At 34.5% G+C, this 25,072-nt stretch overlaps 2 protein-coding genes across 4 annotated transcripts in view; both read left to right on the forward strand.

The window, feature by feature from the left end:
* Positions 1-2,688: 2,688 nt before the first annotated feature.
* LOC146914263 (uncharacterized) overlaps positions 2,689-25,072 on the forward strand; it is a 60,923-nt gene continuing 38,539 nt past the window's right edge. Inside the window, exons 1-3 of one of the 3 annotated variants that reach the window (XR_015014070.1) lie at positions 2,689-3,490; positions 4,170-4,231; positions 4,270-4,445. Coding sequence is in view for 1 of the 3 variants with exons in the window: in XM_085717147.1 (XP_085573273.1) it covers positions 2,715-3,464 (750 nt within the window). In the remaining 2 variants the exon portion in view is untranslated. Of the gene's footprint in view, positions 3,491-4,169; positions 4,446-25,072 lie in introns of those variants that run through there. The other 2 variants (XR_015014069.1, XM_085717147.1) reach the window with 2 other exon arrangements.
* Positions 6,604-7,388, forward strand: LOC146914264 (uncharacterized). The gene is made up of 2 exons (XM_085721032.1): positions 6,604-7,268; positions 7,355-7,388. Exons 1-2 carry the CDS (start codon positions 6,604-6,606, stop codon positions 7,386-7,388), a joined length of 699 nt encoding a protein of 232 aa, XP_085577158.1.

Genomic DNA, 25,072 nt, shown 5'->3' on the forward strand with positions numbered 1-25,072 from the left:
AAAACACACTAAAAAGACTCGTGTTGGTTTGTGGGGTTAGTCGGCAATCCTAAAAAGCAGTCTGGGATGTTACAATATGGTATCAGAGCAGACCTCTCCCAGTACGGTGTGGTTCGGGGACGAACCAGGCGAAAGCTGGTGGGCATATAACACCCACGTCGTGGCTTTCGATATCCCGCCAGTTGGATACGAAAGGTTCCCGCCAGTTGGAACGGGCACTCTCCGTAAGGATGACCCCACGATAATAGGAGGAACCGAATCACATCGGAATGAGAGGGATCCGGAAAACATGTAGGTATGGGACTACATGGTTGAAGGAAGGCTTATAAGAATTGTTAGGTACTACCCATATCAACAAGATGCATCTTCTTTTCGGTAGCTCAATCCATAGGAACTCCACAGTTAAGCGTGCTTGGCTTGGAGTAGTACTAGGATGGGTGACCTACCGGGAAGTTTCCCGGTAAGCGTGCGAGTGAGGACAAAACACGCTGAAAAGACTCGTGTTGGTTTGTGGGGTTAGTCGGCAATCGTAAAAAGCAGTCTGGGATGTTACAGACCCTAACAAGTTTGATGCAACATAACAACAACTCACACATGCTACAAGAGAATTTCAACATTGAAAAACACAGAGACAAGTTTCTATGTTGCAGAGGAATGAATTGAACTAAAAAAAAATGATAATACATAGATTTCAGTGAATATTTCACTTATACAAATACACTTTCATTCAGTTCAATTTGACAAGTTAGGTTATAGGTGAAGCAGTCGAATAAAGTTACGTAGAAGATGAAATTGAAGTGAAAATACAAAAATTAGGGTTCTTACCAAATTAACACAGATCCGAAAATTGATTGTATTTGAGACAGATCAAACTGCGTGAATCGGAAATGAAAGGAAAACGCAGATCATAAACTCGTCGGATTTGAGCATCGACAACAATTTTGAGGTACTCGGCCATGAACTCCCAAACAGAGGTAGATTGGAGAGATGGTGGAGACCGGCTCTACGGAGGTGCTACGGTGGAGATCGGCGCTATGGCGGTGCTACGGTGGAGATCGGAGCTATGGCGTTGGTACAGTGGAGATCGGAGCTGCGGAGGTAGCACAGTGGAGATCAGCGACGGTGAGAGAATGTGTTTTTACATCACGATATGGTTGAGTGTTATGCAAGAATGCATTTTTTTCTAACAAAAAAGATTTTGACAAAAAATTATTTAAATTTAAATATAAAAAGTCCAAATAAAACTAATTTCAGTCAAATGGTAGCTAATTATTTTGATATTTGCTACCATTACATTCCGTAGCACAAGTATCCTAGCATATCTTATATTTTCTTGTAGTGATATTTTTTTTTTTAAGGAACCTATGCAACATAGATAGTAGATCATATATCAAGCAATCTTTTAAAAAACATTACTAAATTGGTGAAATTGGAATTCCTAAAGTTTTGTTTTCCTATATTAGAGACGACCTTTAACTATAAGGTTTGAATTATGTAGTCGTCTTAAAATTGAAGGCGGCAACTAATAGGAAACTGATCTAAATACGAACATTTTTTTTTGAACAAGTCAAAATGATACCACAAAAAACAATCTTCTCCCTAGCACAAGGTGTGCAAGGAGGAGCAAATAGTTTTACATCACAGAACTGAAAGGAAAAAGCAGAAAAATTCAGTCAAGACCCAAACAAGCAAAGGGTTGTTTCAACCACATAAAATGACCAATAGGAAAATTAATATTTTGAGCTTTCAATCACCAATAGGTAGAAACTTTATTGTCGAACAGTATTATTGTTAGTAAGTTATACTAGAAGATTATTTCTATATTTAATCTTTTATTGTTATAAAATTCATATTTTATTAAAAATGATAAAAGTCTACATACCTTGAACCAGTTTTAATATCAGTTAGAGAAATATTATTGGGGCAGCCAATTCAGACACAACATATGATAAATATTTTATTAATTGATATCAGTTAAGTTTTTCAAAGTTTGTTAAAGAGAAAGGACATAATAATTTTTTCAAATACTATTAATTAATTCAGCAATGAGTACATGTATATTGTTGATTTTGTACTATAACCAAAATATTAAAATAAGAGCAGTGTCAACATTTTCTAGCTAATAAGCTAACTTATTCTTTTGTTTACATTTCATTTCAAACTCATACCCAACTTGGGACGCATTGGTCCAAAAAGCATACTCACTTATTCAAAGGCAAGCCATTTTTTTAATAATAGCTGAATTTATCATAATAATTTTCACATTTGTAAACTTAGTTTCTCTTAAAAAGACTGTCGAATTAAATATCTAATTAAAATTTGGTTTTTTTATTCAATTATACACTATAATTGATATTAAGCGCCATTAAAAAAATATTAAGTGGATCACCAATTATTATTTACTATAATTTTACTATTAATATTATCCTTCACTTTGAATTACCAAGCTAATTTGATAAAATTATTATTCTATGTGACCTATTTGTAATTACTTCTTAATTCATTTGAAATGAATTACTTTACTAGTTATTAGATTTTTAATTTACGATAATATTTTTCTTTTTACTGTTGGATACTAGTTGAATTATAAAATGTATCAAATCATAGTACACCAACCAAGATGAATAGTTGAGGTAAAATGGATAAAGAAAAAACTATATAAAGGGTGCTCCTACCTTTCATAAGAGCAACAACAAAACCCACTTTAGGAAAATATGAGGTTCCAAATGGCCTCCATTACTCTTACTATTGCATTGACAATAATCTCTCTTAGCCTGCCATCCCAAATTTCAGCAAACAATTACGTCTATTCCTCTCCACCACCACCATCTAAGCCATACAAATACGCTTCCCCACCACCACCAGTTTACAAGTATAAATCACCACCCCCACCTGTCTACTCACCACCTCCACCTGTTTATAAATATAAGTCACCACCTCCACCAGTCTACTCACCACCTCCACCTGTTTATAAGTATAAGTCACCACCTCCACCTGTCTACTCACCACCTCCACCAGTTTACAAGTACAAGTCCCCACCTCCACCCGTGTACTCACCACCTCCACCAGTTTACAAGTACAAGTCCCCACCTCCACCCGTCTACTCACCACCACCACCAGTTTACAAGTACAAGTCCCCACCTCCACCCGTCTACTCACCACCTCCACCAGTTTACAAGTACAAGTCCCCACCTCCACCCGTGTACTCACCACCACCAGTTTACAAGTACAAGTCTCCTCCTCCACCTGTCTACTCACCACCTCCACCGGTGTACAAGTACAAGTCCCCTCCTCCACCCGTCTACTCACCACCTCCCCCAGTTTACAAGTACAAGTCACCACCTCCTCCTGTCTATTCACCACCTCCACCAGTTTACAAGTATAAGTCTCCTCCTCCTCCTACTTACTCACCACCTCCACCACATTATATCTACTCTTCACCACCTCCTCCTTACCACTACTAAATGGTGGTTTATGATAGTATCCCAAGGTATACTTCTTCCTGCGTACAACACACACAAAAAACATAATATTTAAAATACTTTTATATAATTTAGTTACAATGCTTATAATATTAACCCGATAAATACCTATTTGGGTGTAGCTTCAAATAGAAAATATTTGGTAACATACACATAAATAATAAAATTTAGTAGATAGAAGTTTAATAACATCATTTCTTTTATAAATTTTATCATTTATGTATGTGCGCCTAAATAAAGTGTAGTGCCTTTTGAAATGTTGCTCTATAAACCTTGTGGAAATAGGTTTAAATGTGAAATTACATATACCTTTTAAAGTTTTAGTTTAAAAAATTCGATTGTTCAATCTTTTAAAATATTATCATTGGCAATTTGTAACAATAAAGATGAGAATGCAGAAGGTGAGTCCATCAGGTCAACCAATATAGATTGTGATCATATTATAGAATTTAGCTAGAAAAAAAATATATAGTTTTTTTTTTTTTGAGGGAAGAAAAAAATATATAGTTATATGCTTCTTATTAATTTTGTTTGATTTAAAATTTCAAGGGATTAATAATCCTAATAAACAGTTTTAGCTAGATTGTATGTGGTAAATTTTTTAGCTAGATTGTATATTGTTTAAGGCAAAACCATTTTTTTTAATGAAAGATATTGATATATTTATGTGTGCATATACTTTTGTAGGATTTGAGGAATATAATGGAAATAAAGAGAACACAGTGCAAAGCAGGAAGATGCATCAATTCACAATTATATAGCGGAAAAAGAAAAAAAAAAAAAAAAAACCTAAGCAGTTTCCATGCACTCTGATTCAGAAAATGTCACTCCTTTTTTCTTCATTTGTTTTGTTTTATGAGATTATTATTCTCATTATTGTGCTTGATGTTTGAATTTATACTGTTGTAAAGCACTGTGTGTAATATTATTCAAATAAATAGAGAACGATTCTGAAATTTGTCATATTGTAAAGAATTGCTATTTTGTCATATACGGTTTAAATGCATTTTTGACCCCTTAACTTTTAAAAAGTTGTGATTTTGGCTACCTAACAAAAAAAAATATCAATTTTGCCCTCTATATTTATGGAAATATGGTTTTTTGACCCTTTATCTTTAGTAAAATATGTTCTTTTGGCCCTCTATCTTTAGGAAAATATGCTCATTTGATCCCTTATATTTACAAAAAGTTGCAATTTTGATCCTCTGTTTTGGAACTCGTGGCATCTTCTCAACAGTTTTGCTACGTTTTGGAAGTTAAGGGATAAAATTGTTATTTTTTTTGTTAGAGAATCAAAATAGCAACTTTTTAAAGGTTAAGTGGTTAAAAAATAACAGCAGTGTTATATGTCCCGAATAATGTTTCGGGAAATTTCACGAGTGTGTGTATTTTCTAGTTTTATAAGCGAAACTACATACGTCTTGTGGAAAACATGTGGGTCAGGGGTGTTGGATTTTATGGATAACTTTAATTACGTTGATATATAAAATATAATATCAATTATTATTAATTGTTAATGCACTTGGTTAAATAAATATAATGAATATTTATTTGGGCTTAATTGTGAATGACCCGTGATGGGTTGGGCCATTCTTTACGTTAGCCTGTTGAGAGGTCTCTACCCTCATCTGGTGGATATATATAACCTGACTATCCCATTAGGTCAGTGATCACTCAGCCATTATTCCATCAGCAAGAGGGCAGTTACAACTTCTCTATCAACCGTTCAAGAACAATCAATGGATCCAACAATGACAGGTACATGTTTATATGCTTTATCGATAATTTTCTATTCATTCAATATGCCATGTTTTGTGTCTATACCTGTTTAAAACACCGTAAATTTCATCAATTGGTATCAGAGCCAATTAGACACATCATATGGTTATTGTTTTGAATGGAACTATTGCATTATCTTTCATTGTACGATTCTGTTTGTTATGCATGCGATTGCAATTTTGTACCATTCATGTGCATACAACTTATGTTCCTTTTTTAACGTACGGTTGTTTTGTTTTTGTTTGGATATATGATTCTAAAAACATGCTTTTCACAAATACTAATTTATACTATGAATAAACCCTCCCTGTCAGTGATTGATTTCCAAATTCATCGATGCAAAAATTGATTTCCAAATTTAATGAAAACCTAATTTTTATTTGTAATTTGGTTCGACGTTTTCATGAAATTGATTTTGGAAAACTGTTTGCTATTGTCTCGCCATTAAAACCCTGTAAAGATTATTGAATTTCGATGACTAAAACTATATTTTTCATCCGGGTATGATCGCGGGTCGTTTTGACCCGTTTTCTGATATCCGGGTGAGGAAGATGGTCTTTTTAAAAAAAAAAAAAAAAAAAAAAAAAAAAGAGGAACAAATTTTTTTTTTATCACGTGATTGTTTTTTTTTTCTTGCGGACACTCGCTTACGTACGCGTATGTGACTAACTCAGAATTGGCTACCTTATTATTATTATTATTTTTTTTTATTTGGCATGTGTATGTCAATTTTTTTTTTTACGGGAATGTGTATGTCACTTATTTGGCCCAATATTTTATCAATTTTATTGCTTAAGCTATTTTTGGGCCATTAAATTACATAATTGATAATTATTTGGTAGCAATTTATTATTCGTAGTAATAGTAATTACATCCTATCGATGTATTATTGTTAATATGAATTTTGTGTAAGTTGTTCGTTTGTGTAGTTGTATTCTCACCTATCGTGAGACCAACTATGTGAATTTTGTTTTTTGATTATAGACTCAATTTATTAACGAAGTTAATTATTTACGTTAGTAGTAATTACATCCTATCGGTGTATTATTATTGATGTAAATTTTGTTTATTAGTAGTTATGATCTATATTATATTAATAATAATTACATCCTATCGATGTATTATTATTAGTGTAATTATTGTGGTACAATATCTTGTTTATTTTATGCTTATTATATTCAAATATCCTATCGATATTGAAATATTTTGTGCTATAAGCTTTGGTTATTATTGTACTTTGTGATATAAGATCATAATGATGTAGAGTCTTTCACTAGGATAATTTTGACTGCATATTTGTGGAATCATTTTTGTATAATTTTTGATGATTCCTTATTGTTCAATGACAGTCTCTTTTCCTAGCTCTGTGAAAACTCTTAATGGGACTAACTATGAGGACTGGAAAGATTCTCTGGATCTTTACTTAGTTATTAATAACTTTGACTTATCTTTAAGAACTGATAAGCCTGCTACCCTTACCAATGCATCTACTGATACCCAGAAAGCCTTTTATGAAAAGTGGGAAACCTCCAATAGGGTGTGTCTTAAGGTCATAACTTATACCATGGAGAAGTCCATTAGGCAAAGCATTCCAGAAAGTGACAATGCTAAAGATTATCTGAAGTCCATAAGTGAAAAGTTCACCCGCTTTGACAAAGCCAAGAAAAGTGAGTATTTATCATTGTTTGACAAGACAAAGTATGATGGTACAAGCGGTGTGCGAGAGCATATTATGAAACTGATGCACTACTACAATAAGCTGAAGGATCTCAAGGTCGAGATTGGTGAAAGTACTTTGATCTGGAGGGTCCTTGAATCTCTGCCTCCACAGTTTGACGTTATGAGGACCTCTTATAATACCCAGAAAGCTGAATGGACTATAGATGAGATGATTGCTATAGTAGTTCAAGAGGAGGATTCTCTCAAGAAAAGTAAATCTCATAGTGTTAACCTTGCAGCTTCCACCTCTGGCACAAAGGATGTCAAGAAAAATCACCACAAAGGAAAGTATCATCATGATGACAAGAAAAAGGGGAAAGCAATGCATCACTTGGAGCCTAATAAGAAACCTTTTAAGTCAACCTTCTTTAAAGGAGAATGCAAGTATTGCAAGAAGTTTGGTCATAAGATGGTTGATTGTCTTATTTTGAAAAAGAAAAATGAGAAGCAAGGTACACCCCTAATTCTAGCTTGCTTTGAATCTAATGTTGTAGATGTCCCTTCCAATACTTGGTGGTTAGATTCAGGTGCAACTATTCATGTTGTGAATTCCTTGCAGGGGTTCACAAGGCTGAGGAAACCAAGTGATGCTGAGGCAAAGGTCATAGTGGGAGATGGAGCTGGAGTACCCGTAGTAGAAATAGGAGTTGTTTCTTTACTTTTACCTTCTGGACACAATTTAATTTTGAAAGATGCTGTTTATGTACCTTCTATGAGAAGGAATTTAATTTCTGTTTCGGCATTGGATAAATGTGGTTACACTTTTGCTTTTGGTAATGGAAAACTTGATGTTCGTTTTAATTCCAATATTGTTGGTTCTGGAATTTTATGTGATGGATTATATTTTCTAAATGTCGATGAAATGTGTGTTAATTCTGTTGTTGGGACTAAGCGTAATAGGAGGGATGAGAGTTCTTCGATGTTGTGGCATAGACGTTTAGGACACATTTCTAGGCCTCGTATTGAAAGACTAATTAAGGATGGGATTCTCCCTAATCTTGACTTCTCTGATTTTGATACTTGTGTTGATTGCCTAAAAGGGAAATTCACCGCCAAGACTAGGAATAAGAAAGCAAATAGATGTGATGATGTGTTGCAGTTGATTCACACGGACATGTGTGGTCCCATTACACCTACTGCTATGGGTGGATACAGGTATTTTATCACTTTCATAGACGACTTCTCTAGATTTGGGTGGATAGATCTTTTGCAAGATAAGTCTAGTTCTTTGAGTGCATTCAAATCTTTCAAAGCCGCTGTCGAATTGAAAACTGGAAAAAGGGTTAAATGTGTGAAGTCTGACAGAGGAGGAGAATATTATGGTAGATATGACGAGACTGGAAGAAATCCAGGACCATTTGCTAGATTTTTAGATGAATGTGGGATTGAAGCTCAATACACTATGCCAGGCACTCCTCAACAAAATGGAGTTGCAGAGAGACGTAACCGCACTCTTATGGACATGGTAAGGTGCATGCTTAGCCATTCTTCATTGCCTGATTTTCTTTGGGGAGATGCCTTAAGGACTGCTGTCTATATTCTTAATCAAGTTCCTAGCAAGTCTGTGCTGAAAACTCCTTATGAGCTTTTGATGGGTAAGAAGCCAAGTTTAAAACATTTTCATGTGTGGGGTTGTAAAGCAGAAGTTAGACCTTATAATCCTGAACAAAAGAAACTTGATCTGAAGACTATTAGTGGTTTCTTTATTGGTTATAGTGTGGGTTCCAGAGGTTGCAGATTTTATTGTCCTTCTCATTCTACACGAGTTATTGAATCTGACCGAGCATTTTTCTTTGAGGATAACTTGGATAGTGGGGTCTCTACGCCACGACCAGTTACTCTTGAAGAAGATCGTTCTTTTCTTCCCACACCAGTCTTTTCTCTTCCTATAGATAACGTGGTTCCAGTTACTCAAGGAGATGTTATACCACCACTGCAGGTTGAAAACCATAATGATATTCCAGAGCCTATTGATGTTGATGAACCGGGTGATTTAGCTGAAGTAGTTCCATTGAGACGATCTCAGAGAGTACGTAAGTCTCCAATATCAGATGATTTTGTTGTATATCTTCAAGAGCACGAGTTTGATCTTCATGATGATGATGATCCTACTACTTTTAATGAAGCAATCTCTTGCTCTCATGCATCTGATTGGTTAAAGGCCATGCATGATGAATTATCTTCTATGTCTCACAATGATGTTTGGGATCTAACAGAGTTACCAGTTGGTTGCAAGGCTGTTGGATGCAAATGGGTCTTCAAAACCAAACGTCATCCAGATGGTAACATTGAAAGATACAAAGCCAGATTAGTAGCAAAAGGCTACAGTCAAAGAGAAGGGATTGATTATAAAGAGACTTTCTCGCCTGTCTCCACCAAGGATGCTTTTCGAGTTGTTATGGCTTTGGTTGCACATTTTAATTTGGAACTTCACCAGATGGACGTGAAGACTGCCTTCTTAAATGGAGATCTTGTTGAAGATGTTTACATGGTTCAACCTGAAGGTTTTGTTGAAGCGGGAAAAGAAAACTTAGTGTGTAGACTAAAGAAATCCATTTACGGATTAAAACAGGCTTCTAGGCAATGGTATTTGAAGTTTGACCAAGTTGTCACTTCTTTTGGTTTTAATGAAAACGCCTCAGATCAGTGCATTTATTTAAAGACTAGTGGGAGCAATTTTATTATTCTTGTGCTATACGTCGACGATATTCTTCTTGCTAGCAGTTGCATTAACCTTTTGAATGAGACAAGATTAATGTTGAGTAGCCACTTTGATATGAAGGACCTTGGTGATGCTTCAGTTGTTTTAGGCATCCAGATTTTTCGTGATAGGTCACGTGGTATTCTTGGATTGTCTCAGAAAGGATATATTGAAAAAATCCTTAAGCGGTTTAATATGCATTCTTGCTCCCCATGCACTACGCCTGTTCAAAAAGGTGATAAGCTCTCTAATTCTCTATGTCCTCAAAATGATAAAGAAATTGTTGAAATGGAAAAAGTCCCATATGCTTCCGCTGTTGGTAGCTTAATGTATGCTCAAGTTTGTACTCGTCCCGATATTGCTTTTGCAGTTAATGCTATAGGGAGATATTTGAGCAACCCAGGTTTGGGTCATTGGAAAGCCGTTAAGAAGGTCTTGCGATATTTGCAGGGAACCAAAGATTATATGTTGACCTATAAGAAGTCTGATCAACTCGAGGTCATTGGTTATTCTGACTCTGATTTTGCAGGTTGCCCTGACGACCGAAAGTCTACTTCCGGCTTAATTTTTATGATGGCTGGAGGAGCCATTTCTTGGAAGAGTGTTAAACAGACTCTTACAGCTACCTCTACCATGGAGGCAGAGTATGTCGCTTGCTATGAAGCTACTTGTCAAGCTATGTGGTTAAAGAATTTGATATCCCGTTTCAAAGTTGTTGAAAGCATATCTAGGCCACTTGTGATATATTGCGATAATACTGCTGCTGTGCATTTCTCTCAAAACACTAAAAGCTCTTCTCGGTCAAAGCATTTTGACATTAAATATTTATTTGTGAGAGAGAAAATTCTTGAATTTCAGACTCGAATTGAACATCTTGCTACGGAGAACATGTTAGCAGATCCACTAACCAAGGGCTTAACTGTTGGAGCTTTTCAAAGGCATGTGACTCATATGGGTTTAGTTAAGTCTTTTGATATTCTGGATTAGTGGGAGTCTGATTGTTATATTTTGATATAACTTTGATGAGATATTTCTGAAATGACGTCACTTAATAAACATATCTCTTTTGTAGCATCTTTTATGCTTGGACCATTAAGGATTACATATTTCTTATTGTTGTGTTAATCCATATTCATTATTGTTATGTGGAATGTAGGTATTTAACATGTATGATTTGTTTTCCCTATCGGATTCAATTTCTGCATTGTGAAATCTTGCATTCTTAAGTTGTTTTGTGACTAGTGCTGATATAAAGTAGTTGATATATTCGTTTTATAATTTTATATATTAATGATTAATTAAAGTCATCCAAGTGGGAGAATTGTTGGATTTTATGGATAACTTTAATTACGTTGATATATAAAATATAATATCAATTATTATTAATTGTTAATGCACTTGGTTAAATAAATATAATGAATATTTATTTGGGCTTAATTGTGAATGACCCGTGATGGGTTGGGCCATTCTTTACGTTAGCCTGTTGAGAGGTCTCTACCCTCATCTGGTGGATATATATAACCTGACTATCCCATTAGGTCAGTGATCACTCAGCCATTATTCCATCAGCAAGAGGGCAGTTACAACTTCTCTATCAACCGTTCAAGAACAATCAATGGATCCAACAATGACAGGTACATGTTTATATGCTTTATCGATAATTTTCTATTCATTCAATATGCCATGTTTTGTGTCTATACCTGTTTAAAACACCGTAAATTTCATCAAGGGGGTGAATACATGTTGGGCAGGGGTGATAATCAGCCAATCAAAATTATTAATTCAAGGGTGATAATTAGCCAATAAAAAAAAAACAGGCTCCATTTATTTTAATGGTCAGTTACCACAATTCAAGGGTTGTTTTATAAAGGTCGGGAAAATCTCGGGAAGCTTGTTTTCGGGACATTCAGCATTATTCAAAAAATAATACATGCAAAATTCAAAAACTATCTAATTTTTCTGGAAAAAAAACTATCTAATTTGATGGCGGTATATGTCAATCACTTTATTTCTTCAACATATGATGCGCAAGTAGCCACATAGGAAAAAGAGACGAAGGGTAAGTCATAATTTTCAAAAATATAAAATAGATGGAGTAAGGTAAATTGCACATTTAACATATCTCATTCACATAAGCATATAACCATCAACAAGACATGCAGGCATGATATATATCCTAATCATCCTCTATTTCATGTTGGATCTGTCACCTACAACCCCACAAGCGAGTCTAGTCAAGGTGATTCAATATCCAACGGAAACGTCTAACGTTTTAACTTTACATAAAACATTGCCACTAACTTCTATTAACAATATTGGGTTTCAATAATAACAAGACGGCTAGGGTTTTCTAATAATATTTCAATGCTATTACATTACAAAATGTTACTAGAGAATATATATATATATATATATATATATATATATATATATATATATATATATATATATATATATATATATATATATATATATAGGGGTTTGCTACAATAGACCCACTCATTTTCATGAAGGTCTATTTTAGCAAGGTGCACCTTTTGCTTTAGACTAAAAGACCCTTATGTTATTTTTTTGAAAAAGAAGAAACTCAAGGACACAATTGTAATTGACGTTTAATCATTAATGTTTTTTTTTTAATTTTCTATGTTAATGCTTCCTTGCTGCTTATCTATGTCACTGAATCTCTTCTTCAGCTTGCTTCTCTCTCTCCGTTTCCCATTTTCCTTTCTTTCTTCCCGTTTCTTGAAATCAAGTGCAGCTTGATTTCTTTTTTCTTTTTTTAACAAGTTCAAGAGGGACACCAATCAAATAAGTTTTGAAATTTTGGCTCGTTGATTGAATTCTTAATTTCTGGGTGATCTTAATTTGAAGTTTTGAACCTTTTACCAAACTTTTATCATGTTCTTAAAATCAAACGATTACTTTTATCATGTTTTGAACCTCATTCTCTTTCTTCCTTCTCTGTTTCTATGTTATCTCCTCTTCTCTCACAACTTTTTCAGAGATTAGGGGCCTGTTTGGAACACTTTTTGTTTTTAGTTTTAAAAATATGTTTTAAAAAACAATTTTAGAAAAGTGATTTCAAGAAGAGAAAAAGAAAAAACCTGTTTGGTAATGTGACTTTTCAAAACTGTTTTAGAAATGAAAAAATTAGAAAACCCGTTTGGTAACATAATTTTCAAAAACAGTTTTAGAAAACAGAAAATTAGAAAACCTGTTTGGTAATTAAAATTTTTAAAAACTTGTTTTTTTTTAATTTTTTAATAACCTATATAAATTATATTTTTTTCTTACAATTTTATCCTTAGTTGCCGATCAAATTAAATTTCAAGTACTATAGTTAAATGTAGAATTTAGTCGCAAAATAAATTATTTTTTTAGATACAAGTCAAAATTTGTTCAAGCGATACATAATTTAAAAATGTAAAACACATCAAAATATTATAGCATATTAATGTCGATAACATAAACATCAAATAACCAAACAAAAACAATCATCCGCAAAATAACTAACAAAACTCCAATATTGCATATAAGAAAATCTAAGGAACCTAAACAAATACTATGATAAGCACTAAAGATAATTATGTCTCATCACTAGAACCTAAACAACTACAAGTTATATCCTTAGAGCCTAAGTACCCATCCACGCTTCCTCTCATTAGACATGGCGATATACACTTCCCTCCAATCCGGATTCATAAACTTTTCCATAGGCATCATCCGAAATGTCTTCTAGTTCATGAAGAGCAGCCACAGACTTTGCAAGAGAACAATTCGAAATTACACGCGAAGTAGCCTCTGCACTCCTATCAGCTCTTGCCAAAGAAACTTTAGCCCATGCTGCAAGTGCCTCATTCATATGATGTGATGTAGACTCCTTCTTGGATCTCACACGAACCTGTTGCTTTTCACTGCGTGTGATGTGTCAACATAAAAATAAGCATTACAATTTAGAGTAAGCATTGAGCAATATTTTGCATTGAGTAATATTAGTTCTCATAACAAGTTATGTTATATAAAAATGGATCTAATTCTAATCACTTTTGTGCAATATGATCAGGTTATAGAGATGACAAATAAACTGCTAATAACTAATATAATCGATGATTGACAGTGTAAAAACTCTTGACAACAAGTGTATGTGTATCTATCCAACAAGGGGAATGAGAATCAATTTGAGGCAATAAGAGGAAGACTAAAACATGTATAACATAACAGAACAAGGTTTTGTTCAATCCATATAAGGTTTTGTTCAATCTGAATAAGAGACCCTTTGATTGTATGTGTACTCTATTATCTTATTCAAACCATATAAGGTTTTGTTCAATCTGAATACTCAATCTTCTGTCCCTTTGATTGTGAAACCAGGTGGTTGAGTGACATACACAGTCTCTTCTAATGTACCATTCAGAAATGCAGACTTTACTAGTTGATACTGCTATAACCAGTCTGATAGTTTCATGTCTTGCAACTGGTGAGAAAACTTCAGTGTAATCAAAACCTTCCTTCTATAATAAAACTCTAGCCACAAGCCTTGCTTTGTGCTTCGCAATCTTCCCTTCTGGATTCAATTTTAACTTGAAAACCCATTTTATATCTATTGCTTTCTTTCCATCTGGAAACTTAACCAGTTCATAAGTTTGTTTCTTCTCAATAGATTTTAGTTCATCTATCTTAACTTCCTTCCATGCCTTATCACATAGTGCAACTATGTAACATAATGTAATATAATGGCTCAGTGACTGCTAGCATTGTAAAATGCACCAATTCACCATCACTACCTAGTTCATCATCCCCAATTACCTGGCAATCTTATGATCCTCTTGGAATTTGTCTATTTCTTTGTGGTCTGGCTATAGTGGTTGGCTCTTCATCTAAGATTTCTTCTTCATTAGCAACTTGATTTATGGTGAGATCATCAGATTCTCTATTATCTTCAATGATAACCTGTTTCTCAGAGACACTGCACTTGTTTGCACTCCAATCCCAATATTCATCTTCTAAGACTTTCACATCCCTACTGATAACAATTTTCTTAGATTGTGGATCAAGCAATCTTTATGCTCTACTATTATGATAACCAACTAAGATCATAGCTTCAATCTTGTCATCCAACTTCTTTCTTCTTGCATCAGGGACATGCTTATAGCATATTGAGCCAAACACCTTCAAATGACTGACATATGGTTTTCTACCTGACCAAACCTCTTCAAGCACTTAATTATTTAATTTCTTAGTGGGACATCTATTTAAGTGTAAGCTGCAGTATTCACTGCTTTACCCCAAAATTCATGAGGTAGCTTTTTCTCTTTCAGCATACTCCTAGCCATATCAAGCAAACTCTTATTCCTCCTTTCAACAAGACCATTGTGTTGAGGAGTGTAAGGATCTGTCACTTCATGAATTATACCCTGACTTGTGCAGTAAGATTCAAAATCTCTAGAAGTATATTCACCACCTCCTTCTGTTTTAAGAATATTCCCCACCTTCAAATCTTACAAAGAATTTGAGATGGTAGAGTTATGAGAATTTTCTCCATGATTACTTTATCAGAACGAGTCTCACCACATAGCTTCATCTGATTAGTTATTGTTTGAATTGATGAGAAATATTCCTCTATCTTCTCTTCTTTCTTCATCTTCAGCAATTCATACTGTCTTCTCAATGATTGCAATTCTTCCCATCAAGATCACCTTCATCTGTTTCACCCATTTGTCCCAATTCTCCCCATCAAGAACTGGTAAATGCGCAGAGATGTTTCCATTGGAATTCATGGTTAACTCTCTTCTTCTTGGCTCAAAAAATGATTAGGCTCTGAATACCAATTTCTTGGTGAACAAATTGATCTACGATTTATGTGTTTTGTGTGATTGAAGGATAAGAAACAGTTTTAGAGAATGAAAAAGAGAGAAAGAGATTGGAGAATCAAAACTGAATGCATTAGCTTTATTGAATAAGGAACCAAGTATATATACAACATGTTCCAGCTATAGCTTGCATTACAAGTAAATGCTAATTGTATAACTTTCTTTCTAAAAACAAGGTAAAGTAGTTACTTAGGTAGCAAGGTAACTAACCCTAAATCAAACTAAGAGTTTTTAATTACAAATTCAACACTCACAAGGGCATGGTGGCGGAAACTCTAACCCTAAGAGAGCAAGCAAATTCTTGAGAGGTTTTGATTTTGCGTAAAAAAATTTATATAATATTTTGGATATTTTTTTTTTTTGAAGGAAGGAATATAATATCTTGGATATTGAACTCTAGGATGTTACATATCTTATTTACCAAAACCATTTGATTATGATATATGCCAAAAATATTTATAACTAAATGCAATAAAATAAATATAAATAAATTTGACTAGAAAAATAAACACTCCATTCTTTTTACCAGTTAATAATAATGTTTAATTTGCAGAGATGGATACGCGTTTTTTTCCGTTCTGCTTAATTCGCTCCACATTAACCTTCACGTTAAACATATCAGGGATATATTCATATGTGTTTCTCCTGTGTTTGTCTATGGTTATTTAGACTATTTTGCAAAGCATAAGAAACAAATAAAACAAACTAAAAGTCTGATATTATAAAAATCTGGTTTTAAAAAAAGGCAAAAAGTTGGAAAGGGGCCTTCGACAGGGTGACTCTCTTTCCCCCTTTCTTTTTTTATTGCCGCCGAAGGGTTACATGTTATGATGAAATCAGTTGTCGAGCACGGTATGTTCGTAGGTTACGAGGTTGGGGCGCATGGTGATGTGTCCATTTCCAATTTACAATTCGCAGATGACACTCTCTTGATGGGGGTTAAGAGTTGGGCAAATATTAGAATCTTAAAGGCAATGTTGGTTTTGTTTGAATCTGTCTATGGTTTAAAAGTTAACTTTCATAAAAGTATGTTATATGGGGTTAAGATCCTTGATTCCTGGTTGCATGAGGCGGCTTCAATGTTGCATTGTAAACATGGTAGACTTCCTTTTTTGTATTTGGGTTTACCTATTGGCGGTGATCCGATGAAGATTGTTTTTTGGTACCCTTTGGTTGATCGAATCAAAAGAAGCTTGTCTAGTTGGAAGAGCTGTAATCTCTCTATGGGAGGTCGGTTGATACTGCTTAAGTTTGTCTTGTCCTCAATCCTGGTCTACTTTCTTTCCTTCTTCAAGGCTCCCTCAGGTATAATCTCTATCCTTAAATCTATTTTTAATGGATTTTTTTTTTTTTTGGGGGGGGGGGGGGGGGGGGGGGGGGGTGAAGTGTGAGGCGGTTAGGAAAATTACTTGGATTAAATGGGACACTGTTTGTTTGAGAAAGGAAGACGAAGGTTTGGGTGTTAGGAGGTTGAAGGAGTTTAATCTTGCTCTTTGGGCAAGTGGTGGTGGCGGATCTTACAGGAGCAGGGGAGTCTGTGGTATAAGGTTTTATGTGCCCGATACGGAGAGGAAGGGGGTAGTTACAGACAATTTTGAAGGTTAGGGATGGAGTGGGTCAGGATGGATGCTAGATAACATTACTCGGCAGGTGGGGGACGGGGCATCTACTTTGTTTTGGGTTGACCCTTGGCTTGAAGGGAAACCATTGTGTATGACTTTTGTGCGTTTGTATGAGTTGGCTGAGAACAAATTAGACACAGCGGCTTATATATTTGCTAGAGGTTGGGGTGGTAATGGGGAGGCGTGGAAGTGGCGTAGGAGGTTATTTGCGTGGGAGGAGGAGTTATTGGGGGACTGTGTTGTTCGGCTAACTACTTTTTCTTTACCATGTTGATAAATGGATCTAGACATTGCATGTTAATAAATGTTACACTTTTAGCTCAGCTTATTATTTTCTAACAGAGGCAGATTTTGATAGGCAGCAACAACATATTATTAACAATTTTCTGTGGCTGAAAGCAGTGCCTTTAAAAGTACTGATTTTGGCTTGGCATCTGTTCCTCAATCAGGTCCCTACCTGAGATAATCTTTTTCAAAGGCGAATCATCCTAATTTTTGAACAGGGTTGTGTCGCAAATTGTGGCTCAAATGAGGACATAGATCATTTATTTATTATGTGCGGTTTTTTTGGCGGTTTGTGTCATCTTATTGTGGGATGGCTTCGTTTCTTAACAGCTTTACATGGGTATTTGTTTGATCATTGGCATTAGTTCAGGGGTCTGTAGGGTTTTTCAAAGAAAGTGACCGAGTTCATGCATATTATTTGGCTCTCAGTTGTGTGGACTATTTGGAAAGCTCGGAATAATAAAATCTTCCAACAGAAAGAGGTCAACTTGCTTGCGTCAAGCGAGAGGGTGAAGCTTCAGTCATTCTGGTGGTTGAAATCAAAATACGCTAATTTTGATTTTGACTATCAGTTGTAGCGGCAGTGTCCTTTAGCTTGCTTAAATTCAATACTCTAGATTGTTGTTTCTTTTTCTTTTGTTTTCTGCCTTTTGGCTTTGTACAGGATTGTTGACTCTTGTTGTGTCTAGACATTTTAGCACTTCTTGTGCTAAGGTGTCTAGCTGTTTTTTATCTATCTATATATATATATATATATATATATATAAATGGAGGAATTTGTGTTATTTTTGTTGAAGAAAGGAACACGACTGCAACTAATGGCAGAGACAGAAAGAGATAATCAACGCGAGAGAGAAAGAGATGACACCCCATAATTAATTACACTCGTAAATTACTGTTTTATCCCTTAGTTTTGATTTTTTCCAAGAAACAAAGATTGGGTTTTTAGTCCAAATGAAAAGGTGCATGATGCTAAAATAGATCTTCATAAAAAGAGGTGGGTCTATTGTAGCAAGGGTTAATTATGTTTTTGGTCCCTACAAAATTGCGACCTTGTAAGTTTAGTCCTTACTTAATTTTAATAGCATTTTTAATCCCTACAAAAAAAAATTTACTTATAAATTTAGTCCCTGCTAAAATAAATTTTGTTTAATTATACTTAAACTCTTAAATTTTTTAACGATTCTTTTTATACAAGTTTAGAACACTATGAAAGGTTCATTTACCAAAATCTATAATTTTTTAACATGAAATAAATTAAATATGAATTTTTTAAAACGACAAAAGTTTAAGATATAAGTAACAAAAATATGGACGTAGAAATCAAATTTTTGCGATATTTTTTTTGGAGGACCTTTTAATAACATTCTTAACACGCCTGTAAAAAATTGTTGAAAAACTTAAGAGTTTAAGCATAAATTAAACAAATTTGGATTGAGTAATGACTAATATTGAGTGCAGAAATTTTTTGTAGGGATTAAAAATGCTATTAAAATTAAGTAAGGACTAAACTTACAAGGTCGCAATTTTGTAGGGACCAAAAACATAATTAACCCTTTATTTAATAAATATTAATTATATAATTGCTCTACATAGTACATAGTATATTAAAAATGACCATTCCTAAAAAAAGACCTTAAAACGGTGTTGCTCAATATAACAATTTTCTATATATGGCTGCCAGATTAGCTCCCATGGTGATTAGACAGTAAACAATAAAAAAAGTCACACGCAATATCATGGTTGGTTCAATATTTTGTTGTCCAACTAAGTTGTAACATACTCAAATTTCAAAGGAACAATTCGTTATTCAACAAATTTGAAAATGATGCAATGATAAAGACATTTTATCATCTTATCATTAAAAAAACACGTGTAATAATCACTTAAACACCTTGACAAATAAAATCATGTACGCAATGTTAATGAAAGTTGCCTTAGTTGGTAAGAAGTTGATTCATCTGCAACGTCGCAGATTCAACGTTTGTCGTAAATATCAAGATCTCTTTGATAAATGATCCGTAAATACTTTTGTAAATATTAGTTGAATCTTGAGATCTGTTTTGACTATAGTGAATTCTTAGAGGGTATAACTCGTCAAAATTTATATAACAAATAAAAGGGAAAAAAAATTACGTGTTGTGATGTCATGTGAGTCTTAGTGTACATTTAAGTTATACAAGTCGGTGTATGAGTAAACCTAGCTACTTGCGGGAAATGAAATATGTTAAATATCTTACGCTTCAAAGGATCAATATATGTTTCTTTCACACGAATAGTTCTCTCTCTTTCTTCTTTCAAAAACCATAGCCGTCACAACTTTTCTTATTTTTGGTCTACAAAAAGTGTGATTTAGCGTCAATTTTGACCCAAAATCACTCTATCGAATTTTTTTTCTTTTCTTTTTTAACAAAATAAGTGAATTTCACATATATTCAGTTTTCTTTCTTTTGTTTTTGTGATTTTGTCGTCTAACACAACTTTATTTATTTTAATTTCTCGTCTTTGTGTAGTGTGTTTAATCGTTAGCATTCACATATATAGTAAAGACTTTTGGTTTAGGTTAGGCAATTGTACACGAACATTTAGAAGAAGCCAAGAAAATAAGACTAAACAATGCAAAGGCTCTGATTGGAACTATCTTGACTCTGTGTGGTTTTTAGGCATGTTTGGTGGGTAACCTACACCATTCAATCATTCCCATCACATAATTAAATGAATCTCCCTTAATAAAATTGAGAATCATATATTAGCTTTGTCGCGACTGAAGTGAAATAATTGTTTGACCTCAAAAATTAATATCTGTGTATAAAAGCGTAATATAGAAACATTCATACACAAAATTAGCATATTACATTCACTACAATTTTTTTTAATACGTATAAAACAATTTATAAGAGGTTAATAAAGTGAAAAATGTAGTAGTCCATAATTTTTTTTGAAGAAGCCAAAATGAAATATAACTTAACAAGAGTGATTCAACTCGCACAAGGTGTGCTAGAAAGAACCACCCAAAAGGAATACAATGTTAAGAGTATGTTGCCATAAGCACACCGGATAAAAAAAACAAATGAACAACTACTCCCTAACACCCATACATAATAATGGATTCCGCCACCAATCATTATAACTGAAAGCAAAAGTGAGCAGCTTAGCTTTTAACCAAGAAAAAAACATAAACTTGACATAATCTAATAACTTGATCAAATCCTGAGCTTTGTGCTTAAAAATCCTGTTGTTTCGTTCCTTCCAAATGACCCAAACAGTAGTGTGCCAAATCACTTGGAGGTAAGAGTGAACATACCGCGGTAAGCCCGCCAATCGACCAAAATGATGAAAATGTTCAGCTACCGTATCAGGGGTTATGAAAGACATACCAACCCACTTATAAATGAGGTGCCATAGGCTACTGAAGATGTCACAACGCAAAATGAAATGAACCGCCGACTCCTGGCTGCCGCTGTTGGAACAAAATGTGTTTAACATTACCCTTTGAGAGTTTTGATGATAACAAGGTATTAAAATTTGTCAATCAAATATGCTAATATTTTTTCAAGTGTACCGGACTATAGACAAAAATTTGATATCTTAAATAGGTTCTGGAAGAACAAAGGAGAGCTAAGGAATCAACAAAAAGGAAGCTTGAAGCTTCTAAAGAGAAGTGCTTTTGAAGTATAGTGCTCCTGAAGTGATGACGTCATTAGATGCAAGTTCGTCAGAAGCATCTCATCAGAAGCTGAAGATCACCAGAAGCTGAAGTTCATCAGGAGATGCAAGACTTAAAGCTTGAAAGACTGTTCAATGGATTAAATTTCGTCTAAGCATTGTAGAAGACCAGAAGAGTAAAGCAACGACTATTTTGAAAGGATTTGAAGGCATTGGATGCTTGTTCTTTGAAGAGCGTTGACAAAGTACAATTGTACGAAGTGTACAACCACTACCTCCACTACTCTGTTTTTGTCTCTGCTATAAGACAAGAAAAACAGCCCTGCCTGCAACGATGTTCCTTCATAATTGGAATGGATTTGAAATTGATCCTTTATAAGACAATAACCATATCAGGCAATAGATCATTGGTGATTGATCAAAGCTTCAAACGACTCTATCTTGATGTGCTGGCAATTCACAACGTCTCTTTCACACCTCTATATAAAGAAGTGAAGACTTAGAGATTAGCAAGGACTCAACAACAAATTACAAGTGCCAAAACTCTGCTGAAATTGTTCTGCATTCAAAAGTTTACTTAGAATTTCTTTTTCAAAGTTCATATCTTTGAAATTCTAGAGTCTTAAGAGTCTGTATCTGATTTGTATTGTGAACACCACTGATTGTATATCAAGTGTTCAACCTCAAACATTTTTCTTTTTAATTTTGTTTGATTAGAAGTCTCTTGCAGTTGTGCTTGAGCATTAGAAGTCTCTTGATTGTGTTCAAGAGCATAGGAAGTCTCTTGTAGTTGTGCTTGAGCAGTTTGAAGTCTCTTGCTAAGTTTAGCAGTGAGTAGTTGTAATCAGATATTACATTTTAGTGAACTGTACTTGGAAGTACAAGGGGGACAGGACTACTTCCGGTTTGTGGAAGGAACCTGTATAATTGCTTTGTGTCTTTCTTCTTTCTCTCTCTCTCTGTTTTTATTCGCTGCAAGTTAGTCCTGAACATCACTTCAGAAGTATAACTCAATCTGTTTCTGATCAATGTTTTCAGCTTAAGAGAAAACGAAGAAAAAGCTAACACAATTCAACCCCACCTTCTTGTGTTTTTCTCACCTTCAATTGGTATCTAGAGCATTGGTCTACTGTCTTAACACTTAACAGTGTAACAGAAAAAGATCTGAGAAAAACATGTCTGGTGAAGACTCTGGTTTTGGATCTGGGAACAACAATGTTGTTCCATATGATTATGGTGACAACAAGAAATCTGACTCTGGAAAAGTTCCTAAGTTCGATGGAGATCCAGAAGAATTCTCTTGGTGGAAAACCAACTTCTATAGCTATGTCATTGGTTTAGATGAAGAACTATGGGATATACTTGAAGATGGTGTTGGTGACTTGGTCCTTGATGAAGAAGGAGTTGCTATTGATAGAAAGAAACATACTCCTGCTCAGAAGAAACTCTACAAGAAGCATCATAGTATCAGAGGAGCACTTGTCACTGCTATACCTAAAGCAGAGTATATGAAGATGAGTGACAAATCCACTGCTAAGGCAATGTTTGCTTCTCTTTGTGCAAACTCTGAAGGCAGAAAGAAAGTCAGAGAAGCAAAAGCTCTTATGCTTGTTCATCAGTATGAGTTGTTCAAGATGAAGGATGATGAAACTATTGAGGAAATGTACTCAAGGTTTCAAACCCTAGTCTCTGGATTACAAATACTGAATAAGAGTTATGTTGCTTCTGATCATGTTAGCAAGATACTAAGAAGCTTGCCTGCTAGATGGAGACCTAAGGTTACTACTATTGAGGAAGCTAAAGATTTAAACACTTTAAGTGTTGAAGATCTTGTCAGCTCTCTCAAGGTTCATGAGATAAGTCTAAATGAATATGATCCTGCTAAGAAGAGTAAATCTATTGCTCTACCATCTAAAGGGAAGTCATCAAAAGCTCTTAAAGTTATCGATTCTGAAGAAGAGTCACCTGATGGAGACTCTGATGAAGATCCTACTAAGAAGATGGCTATGCTTTCCAACAAGCTTGAGTATCTGGCAATGAAGAACATGAAGTTTCTGAGTAAGAGAGGTGGTTACAAGAGCTCCAAGAAAGAAGATCAGAAAGGATGCTTCAACTGTAAGAAGCATGGACATTTCATTGCTGATTACCCTAATCTTCAGAAGGAGAAATCAAAGGATAAGTCAAAGAAGTCAAGTTTCAACTCAAGGAAATTCAGAAAGCAGATTAAGAAGAGTTTAATGGCAACCTGTAAAGATTTAGATAGTGAATCTCGGTCTGAAAAGGAAGAAGTTGAAGATGAAGCAAATGTAGCTATGGGGTTAGTGGCTACTGTGACTTCAGAAGCAGAACCTGACTCGGACTCTGAAGATGAAAATGAGATATGTCTAACAGCAAAGGAAAATCAAAATCATGGTACCTAGACAGCGGTTGCTCAAGGCATATGACAGGAGAGAAGTCTATGTTCCTCACCCTCACAATGAAAGAAGGAGGAAATGTGAAGTTTGGAGGCAACCAGTCTGGCAAGATCATTGGTACATGAACTATTGGTAACTCCTCTATCTCAATTAATAATGTGTGGTAGATGGCCTTGAGCATAACCTTTTAAGTATCAGTCAATTTTGTGATAATGGTTATGATGTGATCTTTGAAAAGACCAACTGCATAGTAATCAACAAAGATAACAAATCCATAGTATTCAAGGGAAAAAGGTTAGAGAATGTCTATAAAATTAACTTCACTGAACTGATTGATCAGAAGATAATTTATCTTCTGTCAGTGTATGAGTAAACCTAGCTACTTGCGGGAAATGAAATATGTTAAAGATCTTAAGCGCTCAAATGATCAATATATGTTCCTTTCGCACAAATAGTTCTCTCTCTTTCTTCTTTCTTAAATCCTAGTCGTCACATTTTTTCTTCTTCTTGGTCACAATTCTGACCCAAAATCATCCATCCGAATCGTTTTTCTTTCTCTTCTAGCAAAATAAGTGATTTTCACATTTATTTAGTTTTCTTTCCTTTGTTTTTATAATTTCGTCGTCTTACACGACTTTGTTTATTTTGATTTCTCGTATTTGTGCAATGTATTTAATTACTAGCATTCACATATAGTAAAGACTTTTAGTTTTAGTTTTTTTTTTTTTTTTTGACAAGATAAAGACTTTTAGTTTAGGTTAGGCAATTGTACCACATCAGGAACATTTAGAAGAGGCCAAAAATAAGACTAAACGATGCAAAGGCTCTGATTGGAACTATCTTGACTCTATGTGTGGATTTTAGGTATGTTTGGTGGGTAACCTACACCATTCAATCATTCCCATCACATAATTAAATGAATCCCACTTAGCTTTGTGGATACTGAAGTGAAATAATTGTTTGACCTCAAAAATTAACATTAACATCTGTGTATAAAAGCATAATATAGAAAACATTCTTACACAAAGTTAGCATATTACATTCACAAAAAAAAAAAAAAAAAAAAATCAATACGTGTTCGTGTCCTCTAACTGTTCCCTGATCACACGCTACAAACTCGGAGACGGTTATCTCCACGAGCGCCTATATAAAGGTCACTTAACTTCACCCTCAAGGTATGATTCACTTTTCACAATACTTTCTATACACTCTTTCTCAATTCAATTATTGACTTGAACATTGAAGTGATAACGTATCTGCAGACACATTTTGTTCCACCACGAAGACTCATCGTCACTGTACCAGAACACATTCCGCCGCCGTTGTCTCTCATCTATCTTCTCTGGACATATCAATACGTATAAAACAATTTATAAGAGGTTAATAAAGTGAAAGATGTAGTAGTCCATTTTACAATTAACTATTTTAAGGCAACTTAATCCTTATTTTGACCTGCAATAGGATATAGCACAGCGCAACACTTCTTTTGGACAATTTAATCCACTATTATCAGAGACGGACAAATAGTTTTAAT

This window comes from Medicago sativa, chromosome 6 (assembly GCF_051527215.1).
Source record: "Medicago sativa cultivar Bolivia chromosome 6, Bolivia_mono, whole genome shotgun sequence".
NCBI classification, from domain to species: Eukaryota; Viridiplantae; Streptophyta; class Magnoliopsida; order Fabales; family Fabaceae; genus Medicago; species Medicago sativa.

Excerpts from the sequence above, each read along its gene's own strand:
- LOC146914264 (XM_085721032.1), top strand. The coding sequence starts at position 6,604 with ATGACAGTCTCTTTTCCTAGCTCTGTGAAAACTCTTAATGGGACTAAC. Across the intron at positions 7,269-7,354 it reads AAAAATCACCACAAAGGAAA|GAGAATGCAAGTATTGCAAG; the intron begins GTATCATCATGA and ends CCTTCTTTAAAG.